The following is an 18,755-nucleotide window of genomic DNA, read 5'->3' on the forward strand; positions in this document are numbered from 1 at the left end:
AAGGTTTTATCCTCATCAGGCATAAGAGTTACTAAATTAATATCTGTTTACAACTTTTCAGCTCAATAGCGTCCTTCGTTTGGAAACCAGCGCATTTTCAATTTCGGAGTTATGGCGGTGCGTGACAAGAAGCTAAGATCGCGTTTGTCTAAAAATATACACTTATCTCGTGATTTTTAGCCATTTAGGAGTTAAAGTATTAGGAAAAGTGCTTGTGTAAATGTTTTTTGGTTCGGTTCAGATAATCAGTTGTCTAGATAGCCAAAGTAAGTTCCACTATATTTCGGCCGCCATATTGGAGGACTTAGGAGTGTGGGAAACGCTAGCCCCCAAGAATAACGATTTCTCGCGAATCTCACAAAGAGAAAATAAATCAGGACAAATTATACTCACAAGTCCACAGGCAGGTTTATGGGCTCAGAGGCTCCTTTCTCGACTGGTTTACAAGGTCAACTGAACTCAAATCACAAAGCGCTTATCTGTTATACTCTATATTGCATGCAATGTTGCGTGTAAGCGAACTAAAGGTTAATTTCTGGTCCTGGACACATATCTTTCTCGGCTATTTAACAAAATTACTTAATGAATGAAATTGATATACCACGTGGGTTTGCTATCATCAACTCAAGTCTGCCCAAATCACGCAATCCATAATACTAGGTCCAGTCTCTGCGCGACATGAGGTCCTCCAACATGGCGGCTCCGGGCTCTATAATTTTGCGCGGAACATTTCGACAAATATCTCAACTTTGGGTCAACGCACACACCTTAAACTTGGAGAGCTGACTTTATCTACTGAATGGTTTTTGATTTTATTTTTTATTGCGTGACAATATAATGCACACACTCTTTATGTGGCGAAGTGTTGGTTGTCCCTGTGGGAATAGCCTGCGAGCAGGCTCACGTTGGAGCACAAGCGCGCGCGGCGTAGCCGCGAGGGAGAAATCATGCGGCGAAACCGCGAGACGAGAAAGTGATTTTCTTGGCACCTCTTCACCAGACTCCTTCCCGCCGGATCGCCGCTTTGTTCTTCGCCGTTCGCACGTGTGACTCAAAGGTATGCCTGCTCGCAGGCTACAGTGGGAAGAAGGGTTTCTCTCCCCAGGAGCCATTGCTTATCGAGCGTTTAAATGAAAAGATCGAGTTGTCCCAGTTGCCCAAACCAAACATTGCACTTCTCAGTTTCGCGCATGCTCTATATGCCTTGACTTTTCCCTGGTCGGCGAGTCAAACTTATCCATGGAAAAAGGTTTCCTCCCCTAACCCCACCTTGAGCCAACTTTCCATTAACTTAGGGTTAGGGTTAGAAGTGCTTGAAGAGTTCTATTGACAGAGCCTTTTCCAGGCTCTCGGTTTGTAAGGGCGAGCGAAAGGGGGATGACGCGCGAGAGAACGAAGGGAATCTGGGGAAGAACGTCCTAAACTTCCTCAGCCTTTGATGTACTCGTTGTCGACTCGACACAAGGTGCTCTGGATGGAGGGTAACTCTACCAGGGACAACTATTATCCATATAAACAGGCGCTAAGCATGTTTACTAATTAGTGCAGCTGCTCATCCATTCATCGGCATGCAGCACTTCAAATCCAAGGCTTTTCATCTGTAAAGTAACAGTAGATCACGTGTTAGCCAAGGCAACCAACTAGATCGATAAATGTAAAGCTTAGCTAACAATCAAGCGATGATGTCGTACAAAGTTTCGAAACTAAACTGAGTTACTTTCAAGTCATATTTTCAAGGGTCGAAAAGTAATTAGTTTTGCGTCAATTACGCTACACGATTAGCTCAAAAATTCGCCCCACTTTTTCATCCCATCAGAAAAAAGCTAGAAGTAAAAACCCAAATTACTTGAGACTCGTTCGCACAACTTTTCCCGCGCTTTGCGTCAGCTACATGTTATTGCTTCGAGTTTTGATTTGTTCAGTGTATTGTCTGTGTCCTTTGTGGTTGGTTAGATTACCTTGGTTTTGGTTTTACAACATTCAATTGAAAACCGCTTAAATAGGAGACAAAGGGATCCAAAGTCCAACCCCAAGTCCTCGTCGTGGATTCCGGGCAACGCCATTGGCGGCTAACGGGGCTCTGGTGAAGGCACGAAAGCCGACCATCATGTACTTTATTAAACGGTTACGGAAAATGAAGCCTTGGCAAGGTCACTGGATACCCCTTCGGAAATCTGAAGGAGAAGAGAATATCCCCATTAACCATGACAAGCGGAGAGTGAGGACATTGAGGACGAACTGGCGGATTGCGAAGAATAGAGCTCTCATTCAACCCCGCACTTGTCGTAAAAATCGATTTAGGATCCTTCACATTCAATGAGAGCACCATTATCTACCTGCTTTGATGTAATGAAGAACTCTTCTACTGCCTTCACGTTGTGTTCTCCTCGACCGTGCCTCACGTACCGACAGTGAACAGGGCACGTGTTAAGAACATACACAGCCATGGCGACCAGGCTCGGGTTTAGCCAACAGTCACATTCAATTGGTTGTTCATTCTCTATCACACGATCTTGATTGCTTGTCATAACACCGTTCACATCCTGTCCGAAGCCCAGCAAGCTTTGCACAGTCAGATTTCCTACAAAAGAGAAGGAAAGGTTGTAGTTATTACAGGGTGTGTATGTGGGTGTTGGGATGTCAGTTATCAGGCAAATTTGTAGGCAGCTCAGTTCTGAGCTTTTAGTTAACATTTTAGGCCATTTCTCAGGCATCACTAACTGTTGCAGATCTCAGATCTCAGCTGGGAGTTGAAACACGCGATATTCCTCAGCCGACAGTTCAAAGTTAAACCAATTCTCAGCTAGGAGTTAACCAAATATATACAGACCATCCTAGTAACCTCACAACAGAGAAATTAGGTTACTTTACAATAAGTTGACCTCATGGCGCAGCGTTCTCTCCAAAAAGCATTCTTAGAGTGGCTTAGCCTGCGAGCGGCGAAGAGCAATGCGAGACTCCGGAAGGAGTCTGGTGAAGAGGCGCCAAGAAAGTCACCTTTTCGTCTCACGGTTTCGCCGCTAGATTTCGCGCTTGTTCTCCAACGCGAGCCTGCTGGCAGGCTAAGTGTGGCCCCTGTATGGGAGCTCGCGTAAGATTAAGGAATCATTTATTTTGGTTCGAATTTCTCTCTTACTAAGAAAATTTAAGGAAAAGAATACCGTAAGTTATGGGTATTATTTGGTAGCGATTACGATTCTAAACGACTGATGTTGCTAAACGAGTAAGCGAAAACGATACGATGATGAAAGTCATGGAGAATATTGTAACAAGTGACTGCAGATGATCTAAAACTCTCACCTTGTTCGTTCACTAAAACCACGGAATTGAGGCTGGTGGAGTGGAAACTAGGTCCCAGACCTTCAAGTATTTCACGCAAGGTCAAATGGACGTCACGTGACCAATGTGTAGGCCTCATGGTACCTGAAATAACTGGTATGGATTTAAGAAGAATTTTTTCAGCTTCACACTTGGCTAGCAGCTTTTGCCACTCTGCTGCATTGCTTTCCGTTGTAAGAACTGTTACTTCTTTCTCTTGGGCAACAAGAACTTTTACAATGCTGGCAACAGCAGCCAACTGCCAGTCTGAAACATCCACTGCGATTCCACTTCGTGACCATGTTACTATAGCAACAGAAGACGCATGGGAAAGCGTCATGGCAGACTTCAGAAGGTAGTCACCAGGTTCTTTGCATCCATTTGTTAATTCCGCGGATTTCAGCGATACAAATTCCTTTTCTTTCTTTACGACTTCATTGATGGCTTCTTGAGACACTAAAGAGGCGAACTGGGGCGACTCGGACAGAAAAATCACTTTAGGAGAGAGAGTAGCGTGTTGTGGCGGATGATCTTTGTAAAAGTCTGTCACTTTGTAGTCTGTGATGAATAGAGAGGCAATACATTCTGGTGATAGACTGACTGCGATGTGAGGTTCTAGAAAGGTAATAAAATAGGCGTCGTTAGTTCACAATTGCTCCAAAAGAAAAAAAGGAAAGATCACTTCCTTAAACGTTGTTCTTCTCGGACTTGTCAGACACAGTTAACAGTGATTCCCTGCGCGCTGGTACCATAGAGAGAACTTGGACACTTCACACCCGTTCCCAGTCAGTATTTTATTTTTTTCAGTCACGTTTCAAGTCAGTGGTTACAAAAATAAAAATTCAAAGGACTAAACAACGCATTTCAACATCATTGAATTGATTTCGAAATAATAATAATGATAATAACCTTAATAATACACATGAAAAAATTACTCGATTCTGATTGGCTAAGAGCAGTGCAGTTCAAGTGTAACACAGTGCAAAGAGTGTAACACCAGTGCAAATTACACATCGAAATTCTGGATTATGATTGACTGAAGAGAAATAGGAACTTTTCTAAGAAAATGACATCACGTAAAATGATGACGAAAATTTTGTGCTGAAACTTTGAAAAAAGTCTTCTCAAAGGAGAAAAAATGGCTTTAAGAAAGATCTTCCGGCACTTCCTCCGCGCGAATTTTTTCATGTTTATATTATTAATAAGTAATCATACGGTTTTTCTCGTTCAATTTGGAGTTAATTTGCACTTGTGAGTTTTTCAAAAAGCTGAAATTACACTCGCCGAAGCGGCTCGTGCAATTTCAGCTTTTTGAAAAACTCACTCGTGCAAATTAATTCCAAATTGAACTCGAAACCGTATGATTACCTATACTTATTTACCCTCGGCAGTATTTATAGCACAAAGGAAAGTAGGGCCTAGTAAACAACTGAAACAAATGATTAAAATTCAACATAACATTGTTAAGAATCCCAACTTGCTGGAGGCAAACCACTTTGGTCATTTACAAGCGCAGCAGAGGATTTGAACTCGGGGCTACCGTGAAACAAATCCAGGTAGTGCTCAGAGCGGGACTCGTCCCCAGGACCGCTGTATTGCGAGTCCGACGCGCTGACCACACGGCCACGCTGCCTCTTGAACGTGGTTTCTGAACTATTTTTCGAGAATAACCATCCATGCATTTTCCCTATATTATCTACGTACTTAACTTTACGCACATTAAATTACGCGACAGCAAGGTGGAAACACACACGTATTGTATAAAATAAATCCTGTATACGTACTAGCTGACGCAATTGCGTCGGTCGCAGATATTCCACAGCCCCAGAAAACAGAGACATCATGTTCAGCAACAATAGGCGCATCACCGCATGCAGGATGTTGAAAGTCCTCTATTCCGATAATCGCGGGAGCCCCTATATGAATGGGAGCGCCGTGAGCAAAATCGAGCGGTGTGCAGACCTCCGCCACTTTTTGAATAAACTCCCGTGGGATCTGCCTCATAGATACCGTCATGTTCCCAGAAAAAGACCCCTGGGGTTGTAGGGGTATCTTGGTGACGTACACCGGGCAATCGCGTTTCTCAATCATGTGACGAATGGGAACTTGTGCGGCGACAAGAAAATGATCAAATGAATAACTACAACCAAAATAAAACGTGACCAGGTCTTCCCAAGGAATTTCTAACAAATCGCGAACGTGTCTGGATACGATGCCGTTGTCAATGACTGCGTAAAGAGGAAGGTCTGTCCTAGAGAAAAATACATTAAATCATGATCGTCAGATCAATCAAAACATGATCGTCAGCTGAAAAACACGAAATCGTCCTACTTGGGGGGTTGAAAGATTAAGAGAAGAGGCCGCGAGCGGAAGGCTTCGAGCGGTGGTGGAATTAGAGGAAGGAGATGTGGAGGTGGCGAAGACCCCTGTACCCCTTCTTCTCTCATCTTACCATGATCGCACTTGCCGTCCGTTTTCCTTAACCTATTGTTTCGTTCCTTTTTTGGTTAATGTTGAGCAAATATGTATATTTTGATTAACACTAAATAATAAATAACCTGAATTTACCCTCTGTCAGCGTTTATAGGCAAATCATGTGATAGTGAGCTCTTGCAATTAAATTTTAAAAAACAAAGAATTCACATTAAGCATAACAAAGTTAGAAGCCTTAACTGGTAGGAGACAAAAGCTAGTTGGCTATTTACACTGAGACGTAGCAAAAGAGTTGAACTCGGGTCTAGCATGGAACAACTCCAGCAACCTCTGGATTTTTAGTCCGGTGTCCTTACAAATCGGCCACGCCCGTTTTTTTTTTTTTCGCCATGTCGCAAAGATCAACCTCAACTAACCTCACATCTGATTCTGAAGCCAAGGGTGGAGCCGAAACCTCTCCCGGCCGACTGCGGTAGAGCAGAGGAAAAGGGGAACTGTTGTTAATACACAGTCTTTCAAAGTCATCCGCCATGTTGGATGGCACGCAAGCGATGTTGGATTGAAGATAACCAGCACAAAACTGGCTACACGAGATGTGCACCATCTTGTTCTGTCGAAACTGTTCACGTGCTTCTCTGGGATGGAATTCGCCGGGATCACGTGATGAAGGTGACACAGACGCCATTTCCGTCACCTCACTCCTGAAGACAAAATAAAGAGCACTTCTTTAAAGACAAAACTCCGGCTTACAGACTTGGCTTGACTGCTGACACGCACGAGTGCTTCGTTTCGAAACCCCGACAGCTTCGCGTGCAGGCTATCAATTTGGAGGCATCAACTAGATCTGCAAATATTCGGCTTATTGGGTCAATTAGCGTCTCCTGGGGTAACGAGAGGTTAACTATGCAAATGAAAGTGATTTTCCCTACGGCCACCTCTCGGCAAAGGCCACTTTTTTTTCTCCCTGCGGGCTGTCCATACATTCATTCTTATTTCAACTTCTCGTCAACGGTAACGTCTCCACTGCAATAATAACCTCTCCGAATAGAAAACCCCAACTTGATCCGTACCAAACACCCTTGATGTTCTGTTTGGTTTCTGACTTTGATTATTTTATGTATCGATACGCTTCAGTAATGTTGCACACCCCGATTAAAAAAAAAAAAAGTGTCATATTACACCCCTACCTCCACATTACCGTAATACGGTCACCTAAACAACGGCCACTTTCCTCCCGCGGCTGTTTAAACCCTGTTCAGTGGACATCTCTATTAAGCGGACGCATCACTGAAGTCCAGATGATAATTTGCTCATTTCTATTGTTAAAATCCTCTATAAAAAGGACGCTGGACCAAATATATAACGCCGTTTAAGTATTGGAATATATCTCTTAAAGGGTAGCGATTGGAAAGTGGTCAATCCATGTAGTTGAAAGGACAGATTACTAACAACACTATACAGTGGTCACGAGCTTGTAATAAGGATAGCTTGGCTAACAATCTGGCAGTAATTATGAAGCAATGATTGCACAGTTTAACAAATTTGGGGCCTGTCACGCAACGAAAACTAGTAGTCCGAAGAATGATGCCAGATGGGAATATTTACGATCGCTCTTAGGAAGTAAAAACTATAAAGTTCTCAATAAATATACCTCACCTTACTTCCACAGTGTATCGCTTGATGTCTGACCGCTTACTTTGTTTAAGCAAGGCCATTTTAGTGAGCTATCGCTTCCTAGGTTTCGATAGGTAACCCTAGGCCTAACTCTAACCCTAATCCAACCTAGGAAGCGGTCACTCGCTAAAATCGCTTCAAATCAGCAGAGAAAGCGAACAAACAACAACCAATGCACTGCGGAATAAAGATAAGGCGTTACTAAGAATTAGCTTTCTAGTATTTTTATCTCCGAAAACTGATCGTAAATATTCCCTTACAACGCTATCTACGCAAGATGATCATTGTCCACAGCTTGAGCTTAGACAAAACCTCGCTCTGTTCTGCGATTTTCGTACAAATGCTTCATTACCTGAGCAGTGAAACCACTGCGGCAGGCCCGGCCTATTGCAGGTTTTGTTGTGACGTTATCGTTCTCCGAAATACAAGAAATTACCTTAGTTTCCTTCTGAGGTTTTTAGTGTCATCAGCTATAAGACCTCTATAAAGACTTGACGTTCGACTGCGTGACACGATCATCAAGCGCTAGCTGCGACATATAAGGACATAATTTAAACAAAAGTAACACATAACTTATTACTCGTTGCGTGACAGCAGCTGCAGCCTGCAGCTTCCGAAATTTTGGCGGATTTAAAACGAGCCTACAGTGGAGGCGCGGTGGCCTCATGGTTAGTGCGCTCGTCCCCGGATCGAGGGGTCCGGGTTCGAGCCCTGGCCAGGGACACTGAGTTGTGTTCTTGGGTAAGACACTTGACTCTCACAGAGTAGAAATACTCCTAGCCGCTTCATGCTACAGAAACCGGGATAAGCTCCGGCAGCTATGAGCCAGTCGGCTCCAAGGTTCACTTACTACAGTGGAAACCCGTTAATACGGTCACCTATGGAAATTTGGCCGTATCAACGGGGTAGGGTCAAATTTCATGACTGGTCTGTTTTACATGTGCACCATCACATTTGCGCTTGTTAACTGAATAAGCAACCGGAATGCAGATTTGATTATAAAAAGCTAAAACTCCAATCAGTACATACAACATCCTGACCATGGAAAGATGTCATTGACATGACATGTTAATAATTAGCAATTAGACCCGTAGCCCTTGCGGGCTACGGGTCAATATCCCTTGAGGCGAAGCCGAATGGGCTATTGACCCGTGGCCCTTGAGGGCGAATGGTCTAATTGTTTTAATATCACCCAACTAGTCTGACAGAAAAGGCAATAATAAAGTTAGCAAATGCAAGCTGAAGAAATATTTATTTGGCAATATAAAAACGAAAGAAAGCGTCACGCTCGATTGCGCCAATTTCGCTACTCGAGGATTATTACTAATACACCTAGTCCTCTAGTAGCGTCGCCGATTAAAATGCAGGATTCGCATTAGTTCATTAGTTGGGTGATACTAATAATTATTATAAATTGAACTCACTATCTCTTTCCTAATTGGCCGAAAGCGTACAGTGAATTTTCGAAATCAGCCCCTGTGACGTCATCTACAGCTGCAGATTATAAAATAATCATGTAAAGGGGCCGTTTCTCGGAGGTCCCGAAATATTTTCGCGCCGTAGCAAAATCTCAAACCCTTATGATTACAGAGCTGAGTTATTCACATATTCTTAATACGAACAGAGGTTCTCTTCATACAAGAAGTTTCAGGAGTAGACTCCTCTCTGTTTTTTAAAAATGGCTTTGCAGACCCGAAAAGTTTCCGGGTCTTTCGAGAAACGGGCCCCAGGACACTCAAGGTCTCGGTTACGGTTATCAGCCTCAGCCTTCGGCTTCACCTGATAACCCCTACCTCGACCTTGATTATTCTGGATATCCAATAATTGTTTATAACATGTTACAGGCGCTTTAAACATAAGTGTTGTTTTCTGTCCTTTCATCTGCATGGATTAACCACTGGCTACCACTTTCTAATCGAGACCCTTTCAGAGATGTATTCAGATCTGAATGACGTTAGATTGACCTAAGTACGAATTACACCAGGCACATTTGTGTTTTGTTATAATTTAATACCCTACAAATAAATTTGCATACAGTTTAACTCTAAAAAGAAGGCAACATAGCACGGAGTCCATGGCGCTTGATTCTTGATTACAAGTGTATAAAAAAAGAAAACTTAAGCCAAGAACACAACAAAGAGAAACATTTCAATGACTCGTTTATTTTCCGAATGTTATTATCCAAATCAGAGAGTTGCACGAGCACTCAAGACATTCCGAAAGTTGTCTCGTCAACTTGACGTCATGAGGAGACCTTATGTCGCTCACCATCTTCTCCACAACGAACTAGTTGACCAACCAAAATGATCAAGGAACCCAGCAAAATTCTTTGTTTACTTACGCGCGGCTATTTTTCCTCGCAGTTTTCTTTTGCGTGACGCACGACGGACTAAGCGAAAGAGGGACTACTCGCGGTCTAACTCATGTTTCAAGCACCACGTCACCCCTATCTTCATCGTTTGTCTTCTCACGCAATTCTTCTTTCCCAAAGAATATCTTTGTGACGTCCTCATGTTTCAGTCGCAGAGCTCTGTAACACAGATATACCACCTTGGCACAGCACTGAGAGTTCTAACACGTAATTCCTGAAGCATTTTGTTTCAACTCGTTTGTAACCTTCCATTAGCGTTGATGGGTTCAATTGGGCTGAATGATTTCTATGCTGCATAGATTTCCTGTCTGTTATATTCTCAGTGCTGCATAACCTCCTTTTGGCGTTCTGCATGGGTATCAAATGTTCTTGTCTCGAGGCGAGATCGCTATTTTTAAGGTAGCTCTGTGGTTGATAAAAACTCTTGTTCTATATGTTCATCGTGAAGTTGAATACTCCACAAGATAAACTGGAATGGCCTGCAAAATAGGACAAAACACGGAATTGATGAAAGAAAACCAATGTAGCATACAAAACTAAGAACACGACTCGACACAGACATCTTACCTGTAACGGATCAAACACCACGTATTCTTGCTGCGGAGGGCCTGGGGAGACCGGCGAGGGAGTGCGACCGCCAGTCTAGCGAGACAGAAAAAAAGAACCTTCAGTTTCACCTCACTGATTGCCAATCGTGTTTTCTTGTAACGATAGATAAGAAAATTTAGTGTTGCAGCAGCATCACTCTTCTTTCTTTTCGTATTTAATTATTTCAATTTTCCCTCACTTTTCTTCAAAATGTCAATTTTCCCTGACTCAAAATAAAATTCCCTGACTTTTTTGACCTCGAAGAATTTTTCCCTGACCATTTCCTGACCTGTGGCAACCCTGTGAGAAACCATCCACCTGGAAATACATTATTAGGCTACTGAAGGTGAGCCAGCGTTTTCAAATTCCTCCGGTTTGAAGAGCGTTTTCGAAAAGCTCCGTTTTTTTGACGGATTAGTGTGGACGGTAGGTCTAAACGTGAAAATAAAGCTGCGTTTTCAAATTTCCCCAGCGTAGCGTGGACGGGGCCTCAATTTACTTACCAGTATGGAGTCATAACCAGGAGGAGGAAGATTTCTACCAAAAAAACAAACACACAAAAGAAAAAAAGTTATCCCACTCAAGCACGTTAGACGACAAGGGTACAAATTATAATCAACCCAAATTTTGTTTTACAATTTTGAAGTGATAAGAGTTAGTAAGAAGTCTACCTTCCACGATCCTGCTGTACTACAGATTCAGTTAAACCGAGTCCAACATTGCATAACAGCAGCTTACCCAGCTGTCAAGAAGAGGAAAATATCAGACAATAGGCTCATCGTCCAGTAAATAACATATATCAGTGGTACCTCTCTTTACGAAAACTTTCATATTACGGACAGTTCAGTTGTCCCAGAGAATCCAGAATTCATGTATAATTTGAGTACCTTGATAATACCGACACTCAAATAATATGACAAGATAACTATGCTCTTTTCAGCCAAAAGCTTAGATCTGCTTACAAGATATTTAAAAACGTTCAATTGATATTATTTTCTGCATAGATACTGCTTATTGATATTGCTCACAGAGGTGTACTGACTTGACAGTTCAGTGCAAGCCATGTTTGATGACGTCCATATCACCCACGTGCTAATTTAAACACTGACAAAAATGAAGAAACTTATGACAAAATTCTGCTGAACTCCACTAAGCCTGGCGACGCAAGCACAAGCACAAGCGCAAACACAGTAATTCTTATTTCACCGTGAAAACGGCCTTGACGCAGGCATAAGCACAAGCGCAAGCACAAGCACAAGGATCAAAAATTTTTCTTTCTTCTTGTGCTTGCGCTTATGCTTGCGTTTGCGCTGCAACAAGTAAAAACGAAATACCGCTCAGGCATACCACAAGCGCAAGGATATTTACCACACGTGGTTAAGTTCGGCCAATGAAAACACTGGATCCAGATTACCTCGCGCCTAAACAGTTTGGAAAGTTCGGATGATTTTGCTTGTGCTTGTGTTTGCGTCGAATTTCGTTTTCACTTGGGACTTCCCTATTGCTTGCTCTTGTGCTTGCGTTTGTGCTTGCGTTTGTGCTTGCGTCGCTAATGAAAACCAGGCTTTAGTCTTCTAGGCGGAGGGAAAATTCATTTTCAGTTTCAATAAACTTCATTTAGAAATACACGACAAAAAGTACTTCACCGCTGAAAATGCCGCCGCTTGACTGGCTTGCATGGAAAAATATAAACCTTTGCCATACGGACCACGAGTGAAGTCTGAAAAGAAATTTGAAATTTTTTTTGAGTTGAAAAAAATGCTAGTAGATTGCAATACAAACTAAAGCAATTGAGGTGTGCATTGCCACAAATAGCTTATAATCTACATATTAGTGTTGTCACCTTCTTTGCTAAATCCTCGTTTCATAATTTTTTCGATTTGTTCATCATTGCCGCCTCCACAGAAGTACAGCTGAGTACAGATTACAGGGTCGCCAAGTCGCTGAGTTCTGGAATCAAAACCAGTTTCCATAAAAGCTATGTGGCAGGACTCGACCTATGAAAAGTCGTTAACAAAAAATCAGTTCGTAATAACTTTGTCATACTACCTTGCTACGATGAAAGCTTCTCCTATGAAATGACAGAGGAGATCAAATTCGTCACTAAGACTTATCAAAAGACAAAAAGACCAAATATAAAGTACCCCTAAAACCCCTAATAGGGCCTCTTGTCTAGGCGTGCCTCATACTCAGTATTACCCAAAAGAAACACCAACTAAACGCGCTAACTGGAACAAAAAGAGGCATTATTAAACCCGTAAGTGAGCACTCCTGTAAGTTCGAGGAGAGTTTCCGTCAAAACAATTTATAGAGAATTCTCCCGTCGCTTCGTAACAGGTTGTGTTATTTAAGGAAATATACTTAACTCTGTACTCCAGAGACTGACCGACCATCCGCGTTCGCCTGAATAACAGGATTATTTGAGAGTTGAAGGCAGAAAAGGGGAAAAGAACGGGTGCGTTTCTCTCTCACTTATCCACCAAAAACACTTGCTAAGCAAGCAAGAGACGATGATCATAGTCTCTTAAACGCAAGCTAATGTAGATGGTTTTATGTATGCTTTGAGCGGTTTTCAATTGAGTTTTGTCAAACCAAAACCAAAGTAATCACAGACAATCCAGTGAACCTATCAAATCTTGAAGTAATTACATGTAGCTGACACAAAGCGCGGGAAAACGTGTGCGAGCGAGTCACGATTTGTTTTTGTTTTACTTCTGATTGGATGAGAAAGTGGTGATACAAATGGTTGACAGGCCAAACACGACTCCTATTGGTCAAGATAGAGGTAGCCAATGGCGTAACGTAGTCGATGTAAAACCCGTTACTTTTCGGCACTCAAATGAAAACTGCTCTATGACACATAGCAATGCCAAACCGGACACGGGCAATTACAGGCGGCTACATTCCCGTGCTTTAAAGCTTGTTCCGTGCATTTTACATTTCGTAAGGCTGTTTTACCTTCCTCACACTGTTAACTGTGATATCAGTGTAGTGTTTGGTGGCCATTAAGCTGCGTTTGATCTGATGTACAAGGTGTTTCTCACTGCGACTTGTGATGAACGAGGAAACTAACTCTTCATCCTCTAATAAAAAAAAAAGCGGTTATAATTAGCAATATAATTTAGCTCGCTTTCGTCTCAGCTTTAAATATGTTGTTTTAAATAAGTCCATAAAACGCGCAGTTGTTTAGTAACTCTGAAATGAGACTTGTTACAGCAACTATGGAAAAATGGAGTGACAGTATGTTTTGGACTTCTCCCGAGGCGTTATTAGGATTTTTTAGAAATGCCAAATGACCTTGAGGCACGTCACGAAAGTCTCCATGGGAAATCGCATCCAGGTCCAAGTCCATCTCGATGTCAGTGACGTGTTTTTTGCTAAGCATTTGAGCAAGTGCTTCATATAAGTCATCATCACCTGTAACATGAAAAAAGGAAGAGTCAGTCAGAAACTTTTTCAAGGAAACGAAAATGTAACAAATACTGAAAAAATAAAACGAGAGCAAAGATGGAATGACAAGACTTGAATGTTAACACAATATAAGTTTGTGTGCTGGTAGTAAAGGATATAACATTGTTTGACACAACCTATATAATAACAGTGAATATTTTATGGCTATTCAATATTTTCTAAAACACTATGCTGCTTACCATCAGAGTCTTCATCTGTTAAGATACCATCTTTTACCCTCACCTTGTAAGTAAGTAGTTCTTTTTCTGGACAGAAAATACAAAGTTTTGGTTTAAACAATATGGCTAACTCTTGACATTAATTTTACAAACCTGTGTGGTCTACAATGCACATTTTCCAGTTGTAAGAAGATGAATCATCAGCAAAGATGTATTTTCATAGTTGTATGCTTATGATAGCCTTGGCACTTGTAAATTACAAATTACCCAATTTATATTTCTCCTTTTCAATTCGTTCTTTAGCGCTTGTCAGGGTCTTAATGGCTTCTTCTTGTGTGTCCACCTAGAAATTAAAAAAACAGCCAATTTAGATGTAAATTTTATAAAACTTTGTGTACATTTTTTCTCAAAAATGATTTGGAGTGCAATGTGAAACTTCAGGAATCAATTAATGTACAAAACGCATTTATACCTTTGTCACAGTGCCACAGCAAATTTTCCTGTGAACTGTTCCAAAACTCTATGTTGAGTTATTAAACATTTAACCAAGAATTTGTTGTTTTCTGAACAATGATTACTTTTGTTTGTGTCATAGCAACCTTTTGGAATCTTATAATATCTATGGCATATTTATTATTACAAAAATCAAGTTTATTTGTTTACATGTGCATCTTTAGAGGGTTTAAAAGGGTTAATTTTTTACTTTATATAGAGAGATGTCCCAGCCTCAAGAGTCCTCTTGGGCCCAATGAGGATGAGTGATGGAGAGATGTCCATCTTTGCACTTATGAATCTGAGCCTTTCTTGAGAGTGTGAAAAAAAAATGGAGGGGACAAAATAAAAACCAGGGCTGTCAAGCATTTTCTCAGGAATAGCCTGTGAACAGGCTCTCTAGTTGAGGATGGGGCAAAGAGGAGGCAGGAAGAAAGAGGATAGAAGAGAGGGGAGGGGAGAGCTCCACTGTCCCATCCCCACCCCAACCCCTCAGCCACTTCACTCTCAGCAAGTTCTTTTTCAGCCCTTGCAGCTTGAGCCTGTTCACAGGCTATCTCAGGTATAAGGGAGCATGAGCCTCTTCCCTAGGTGTGCCAGTGCAATGGATCTCGCAATATTAATTCAAACACCTTAACGTACCACAGCTTTCAGAGTCTTTATTTCATGCTGCATTCTCACCATACAAGTAGCCTGAGCTTGGTATGCCTCAAGGCTTTTCTCTCTCCTAAGAAAGAAAGCATCTTGCTTGTTAGTTATAGCAGAATCTATAATCACCAAGACATAAAACTTACAGTAGTCAAAGAGATGCTTGAAAAGAACATGTTGATTTAGCTAATTTTGAGAAGTGTTACATAACTTAAGGGAAGGTTAAATTTAATTTTGATTTTGATTTCATTACCATTTTCTTAAATCATCATCCATAGCTTTCAGATCCTCATCACTCCTGAATGCACCAGAAAAATCAGAGCCTGAAAATTAAATTACATTTTAAACATGAGCTTCAACACTGGAACAACAAAATCTTTATCTGGTTGATTGTATTTTCCTCTTCATCAATCTCTTTGTGCAACTGTTAAGTACAAGATGTAGTAAGAGTTTAAGAAGAATTGAACCTTTGCAAGGTGAAACAACCTCACTTTCATCTATAGTAGCCATATTCTCCAACAGAAAATATAGCCAAGGACTAAAAGTTTTTGGACATTTTCAGCCAAGACCTTGTTTTCACAACTGATTAGTCTGAATAGATCAGTTCCCTTTGGAAGAATGATCACAGACAGGAGAACTCTCAAAGTTTTTCCTGAGGGGACAGAGTGGATCTCCAACTAATAAAGGTGTAGTGAGACAACATAATATAAATATATTTCTCTCTTAACTAGAACTCACCAGTGAATGGAGGGAGGTAACACATCAAAGTACTATTGATCCAGTGATCTGTCAGTTCACTAAAAATCAACATGACCATTTATTTGTAAGTATCAACTGTCCTTTTGCATGAAGAGTCAAAGAATAATTAGAGTAGAGAAGTATTTGATCATTTTTTCATTCTTACCTAAATCTGCTGCAGAGAACAACATCATCAGTGAAGCCATTTCTCTTGAAGAAATCCACAGCATCATTATCAGCATATGCGGCTATTGTATCATAGGAACCAATGATAGTTGGATCTTTTAGAGTCTGCAACATTTGAATAACATAATGCCATGTTATTACAAGTCATAGGTAAAGATTAAGTCTTCATACAAGCCAAGTAGCCCATCAAGCCAGAGGTTATTCCGGTTTCTGTAGCATGGAATACCACAACACAATGAACACAACGCAATGTCCCTGGCCAGGGCTTGAACCTGGACCACTCGATCCAGAGGTGAGCGTACTAACTATGAGGCATCCATGTGATGATGAAAAAAATGAACAATGACCATTTCTATGATAACTTACTTCAAGAAGGAACTTCCCAACTCCAGATTTCCGACACCTTCTCCTGACTCCTAATAAGTTAAGCTGTATAACCTTCTCTGATGGCCTGTGACGTGTTATACTGAAATAAAAAGTACAGACAATGGGTATGAATTCTCTGTAGTAGCTAAATTATATAAATAGTTTAAAGTTGAACTACATGTAGATGTCCACGAATATCATGACCTCACCTGTATGAGCGTTCAAATGTCGCAGCCCCAATGATCAGAGATTCAATTCCCAGGGAAGATTCTGAAACTAAATCAAACAACTTTTTGTAACTCTCCCATCAATTTCAGAGAGCCTTTAGAAATGAAACACTATTAGTAGTCTGTTGTTACCATTATCACTCTGTCTCTGTGTTCTCCTTTTTTTAACTGCTTCAACAAAATCTTCAGCTCCTTTTGAGAAATCCTCTTCTTCATCTTCACTAATCAAACAATCAAATAACAGTGTCAGAAATGAAGACATGATTGATCATCACAGTTATACACACATCTTAAACAGTTGTGAGAATAAAGCCTGAAAAAATTCAGACCTGAACGGGATTCACAACTGCTTAAGTTGTGTCTATAACTGTGATGATCAATCATGTCTTAATATCTTTTTCCGCAGTTCAAATACGTGATATTTTGTATATTCTCTTGCACGGTGTCAGAAATGTTTTGTCCTCTTACTTTTGATCACAGATAAAAATATTTGACTTTTCTTTCCACAACACCTGCAGTCAAATACAGTGCCCCTTTGGCAAAGAATTGCTTTTCCTGGGCAGTACCAATATCTCACAGTACAGATAAGACCACTTCACAAGGGCCTTGCCTTTTAAGCTATATTATACTTGGTGCACCTCTCTTAGTCATCTCAGAGAAGAGTGAGATTTTACAGTATATCATGCTTACATCCAATTTAGCGCAAATACAATGTATATTTTCTGAATAGCATTAAGGTTTCTCTGTTGACAAATTAGCACAACTAATTAATTTTACTCTCTCGAATATACCAACCCCCATAAGTGGATGATGAGTTACTATGTAAAGCCTGCATATGAGCCAAGTGGCCCATCAGGCCGGAGCTTATCCCTGTTTCTGCAGCATGACGCAAGCCCAGCCCATCATACAAACCCTTTGGTAAGTGAATATTTAAAATGTTAAGTTAAGGTGCCTTCTGTAGTCTATATGGGAGTTTCCACTCTGGACTTTATACCTTTCACCAGATGCTTCGCTATCATCTGTGTCACTGAAAACTCCATCAAATTTTCCTGGTTCATCATCCTTCTCTTTCTCTTTGACTTCACCCTCCACCTGATCTGTTTTACTGTCTTTTTCCTTTACTGTACAATGATCATTCAGAGCCACTCCACTATCACAATTACAACTCTTGATCTCAAAGGAGCACTTATCACAAACACTATTTAACTTCTCTGAGTTTTCATCTTCTTGTGAGCTTTCATCACCAGAGTCTGAACTTTCACTTTTTGCATCTCGTGTATCACTCCATGACACCTGCTTGTTTAGCTTTCTTGTTCGTTTATGATCACTTGAAGTTTCTTCTTCGTTGATTGGTAAAGTTGCCGATTGAGGTTCTGTTGATTGTTCATCCTTGAGTGGCTCATTCTGGATAACTGAGATAAAACTGTCGTCTTTCTCATCCAGGTATTCGTCGTTTTCTGGGCTGAGACCTTTCATCTCACGTAAGACATCTAAAGTTTTGAATGATTTAAGAGAATCGAAAAAAAATATTGTTACTTAGAATAAGTCTTGAAGTACATTACATCTTGAATTCTCATAATAAACACTGAAAGAAATGTACGGCAATCAGGAAGGACAATCAAGATTTGTGATCAGTACTGTGAAATGCACTGGTAGTTGCGGACACATACCCATACCTTGGAAATCTCTTAGTAAGACTAAAGTTTTCGCCCATTTTCCACACACAGTTGGATACAAGACTTCAGGTGTGATCTCTGGAAGGCAGTTATCGTACAGTGCTACTACAGCATGAAGTAATTCTTGATTTGACACCTGCAACAGGCAAAAATTGACAGGTAAACAATAGTCAAGGTCCTTAGTAACGAAAACTCTGATTGTTTTCAAAAGAAATAACGCTGAAGAAAATCCATTTACCCCTTCGACAGCAGTAATACTTGATTCTAGTAACCTTTTAAATTCTATTAAATACGGCTTAACACGGATTTTCCGTTTCGATTTTGCAGAATAGAAACTAAACCTTGAAGGCATCTTCCATGAAATCGAATTGACCGCCATCTTGATTTTAACAAGTGATCCGCTGTAATT

At 40.9% G+C, this 18,755-nt stretch overlaps 2 protein-coding genes across 3 annotated transcripts; both read right to left on the bottom strand.

Moving 5' to 3' along the window:
* Nucleotides 1-787: 787 nt before the first annotated feature.
* Nucleotides 788-7,942, bottom strand: LOC110050283 (uncharacterized). 2 transcript variants are annotated; one of them, XM_089286233.1, is made up of 6 exons: nt 7,862-7,942; nt 6,168-6,452; nt 5,103-5,569; nt 3,301-3,933; nt 2,337-2,581; nt 788-1,598 (listed from the first exon to the last, which is right to left on the bottom strand). In XM_089286233.1, the coding sequence occupies exons 2-6, from the start codon at nt 6,434-6,436 to the stop codon at nt 1,536-1,538; spliced, it is 1,677 nt and encodes a 558-aa protein (XP_089142359.1). In that variant the 5' UTR covers nt 6,437-6,452; nt 7,862-7,942; the 3' UTR covers nt 788-1,535. The 2 variants fall into 2 exon arrangements, with proteins under 2 accessions (XP_089142359.1, XP_089142360.1); XM_089286234.1 differs by having other exon boundaries at nt 7,778-7,930.
* Nucleotides 7,943-9,414: 1,472 nt separating this feature from the next.
* Nucleotides 9,415-18,754, bottom strand: LOC110050239 (uncharacterized). The gene is made up of 20 exons (XM_089286238.1): nt 18,585-18,754; nt 18,347-18,482; nt 17,665-18,160; nt 16,803-16,891; nt 16,653-16,719; nt 16,444-16,543; nt 16,058-16,182; nt 15,892-15,950; nt 15,407-15,476; nt 15,148-15,232; nt 14,281-14,356; nt 14,035-14,100; nt 13,682-13,801; nt 13,343-13,467; nt 12,228-12,381; nt 12,031-12,104; nt 11,056-11,126; nt 10,888-10,921; nt 10,364-10,438; nt 9,415-10,275 (listed from the first exon to the last, which is right to left on the bottom strand). The coding sequence occupies exons 1-20, from the start codon at nt 18,723-18,725 to the stop codon at nt 10,234-10,236; spliced, it is 2,205 nt and encodes a 734-aa protein (XP_089142364.1). The 5' UTR covers nt 18,726-18,754; the 3' UTR covers nt 9,415-10,233.
* Nucleotide 18,755: the final 1 nt, after the last annotated feature.

The sequence above is a fragment of the Orbicella faveolata genome, unplaced genomic scaffold, assembly GCF_042242905.1.
Source record: "Orbicella faveolata isolate gen_17 unplaced genomic scaffold, um_ofav_v1 contig_14, whole genome shotgun sequence".
NCBI lineage: Eukaryota > Metazoa > Cnidaria > Anthozoa > Scleractinia > Merulinidae > Orbicella > Orbicella faveolata.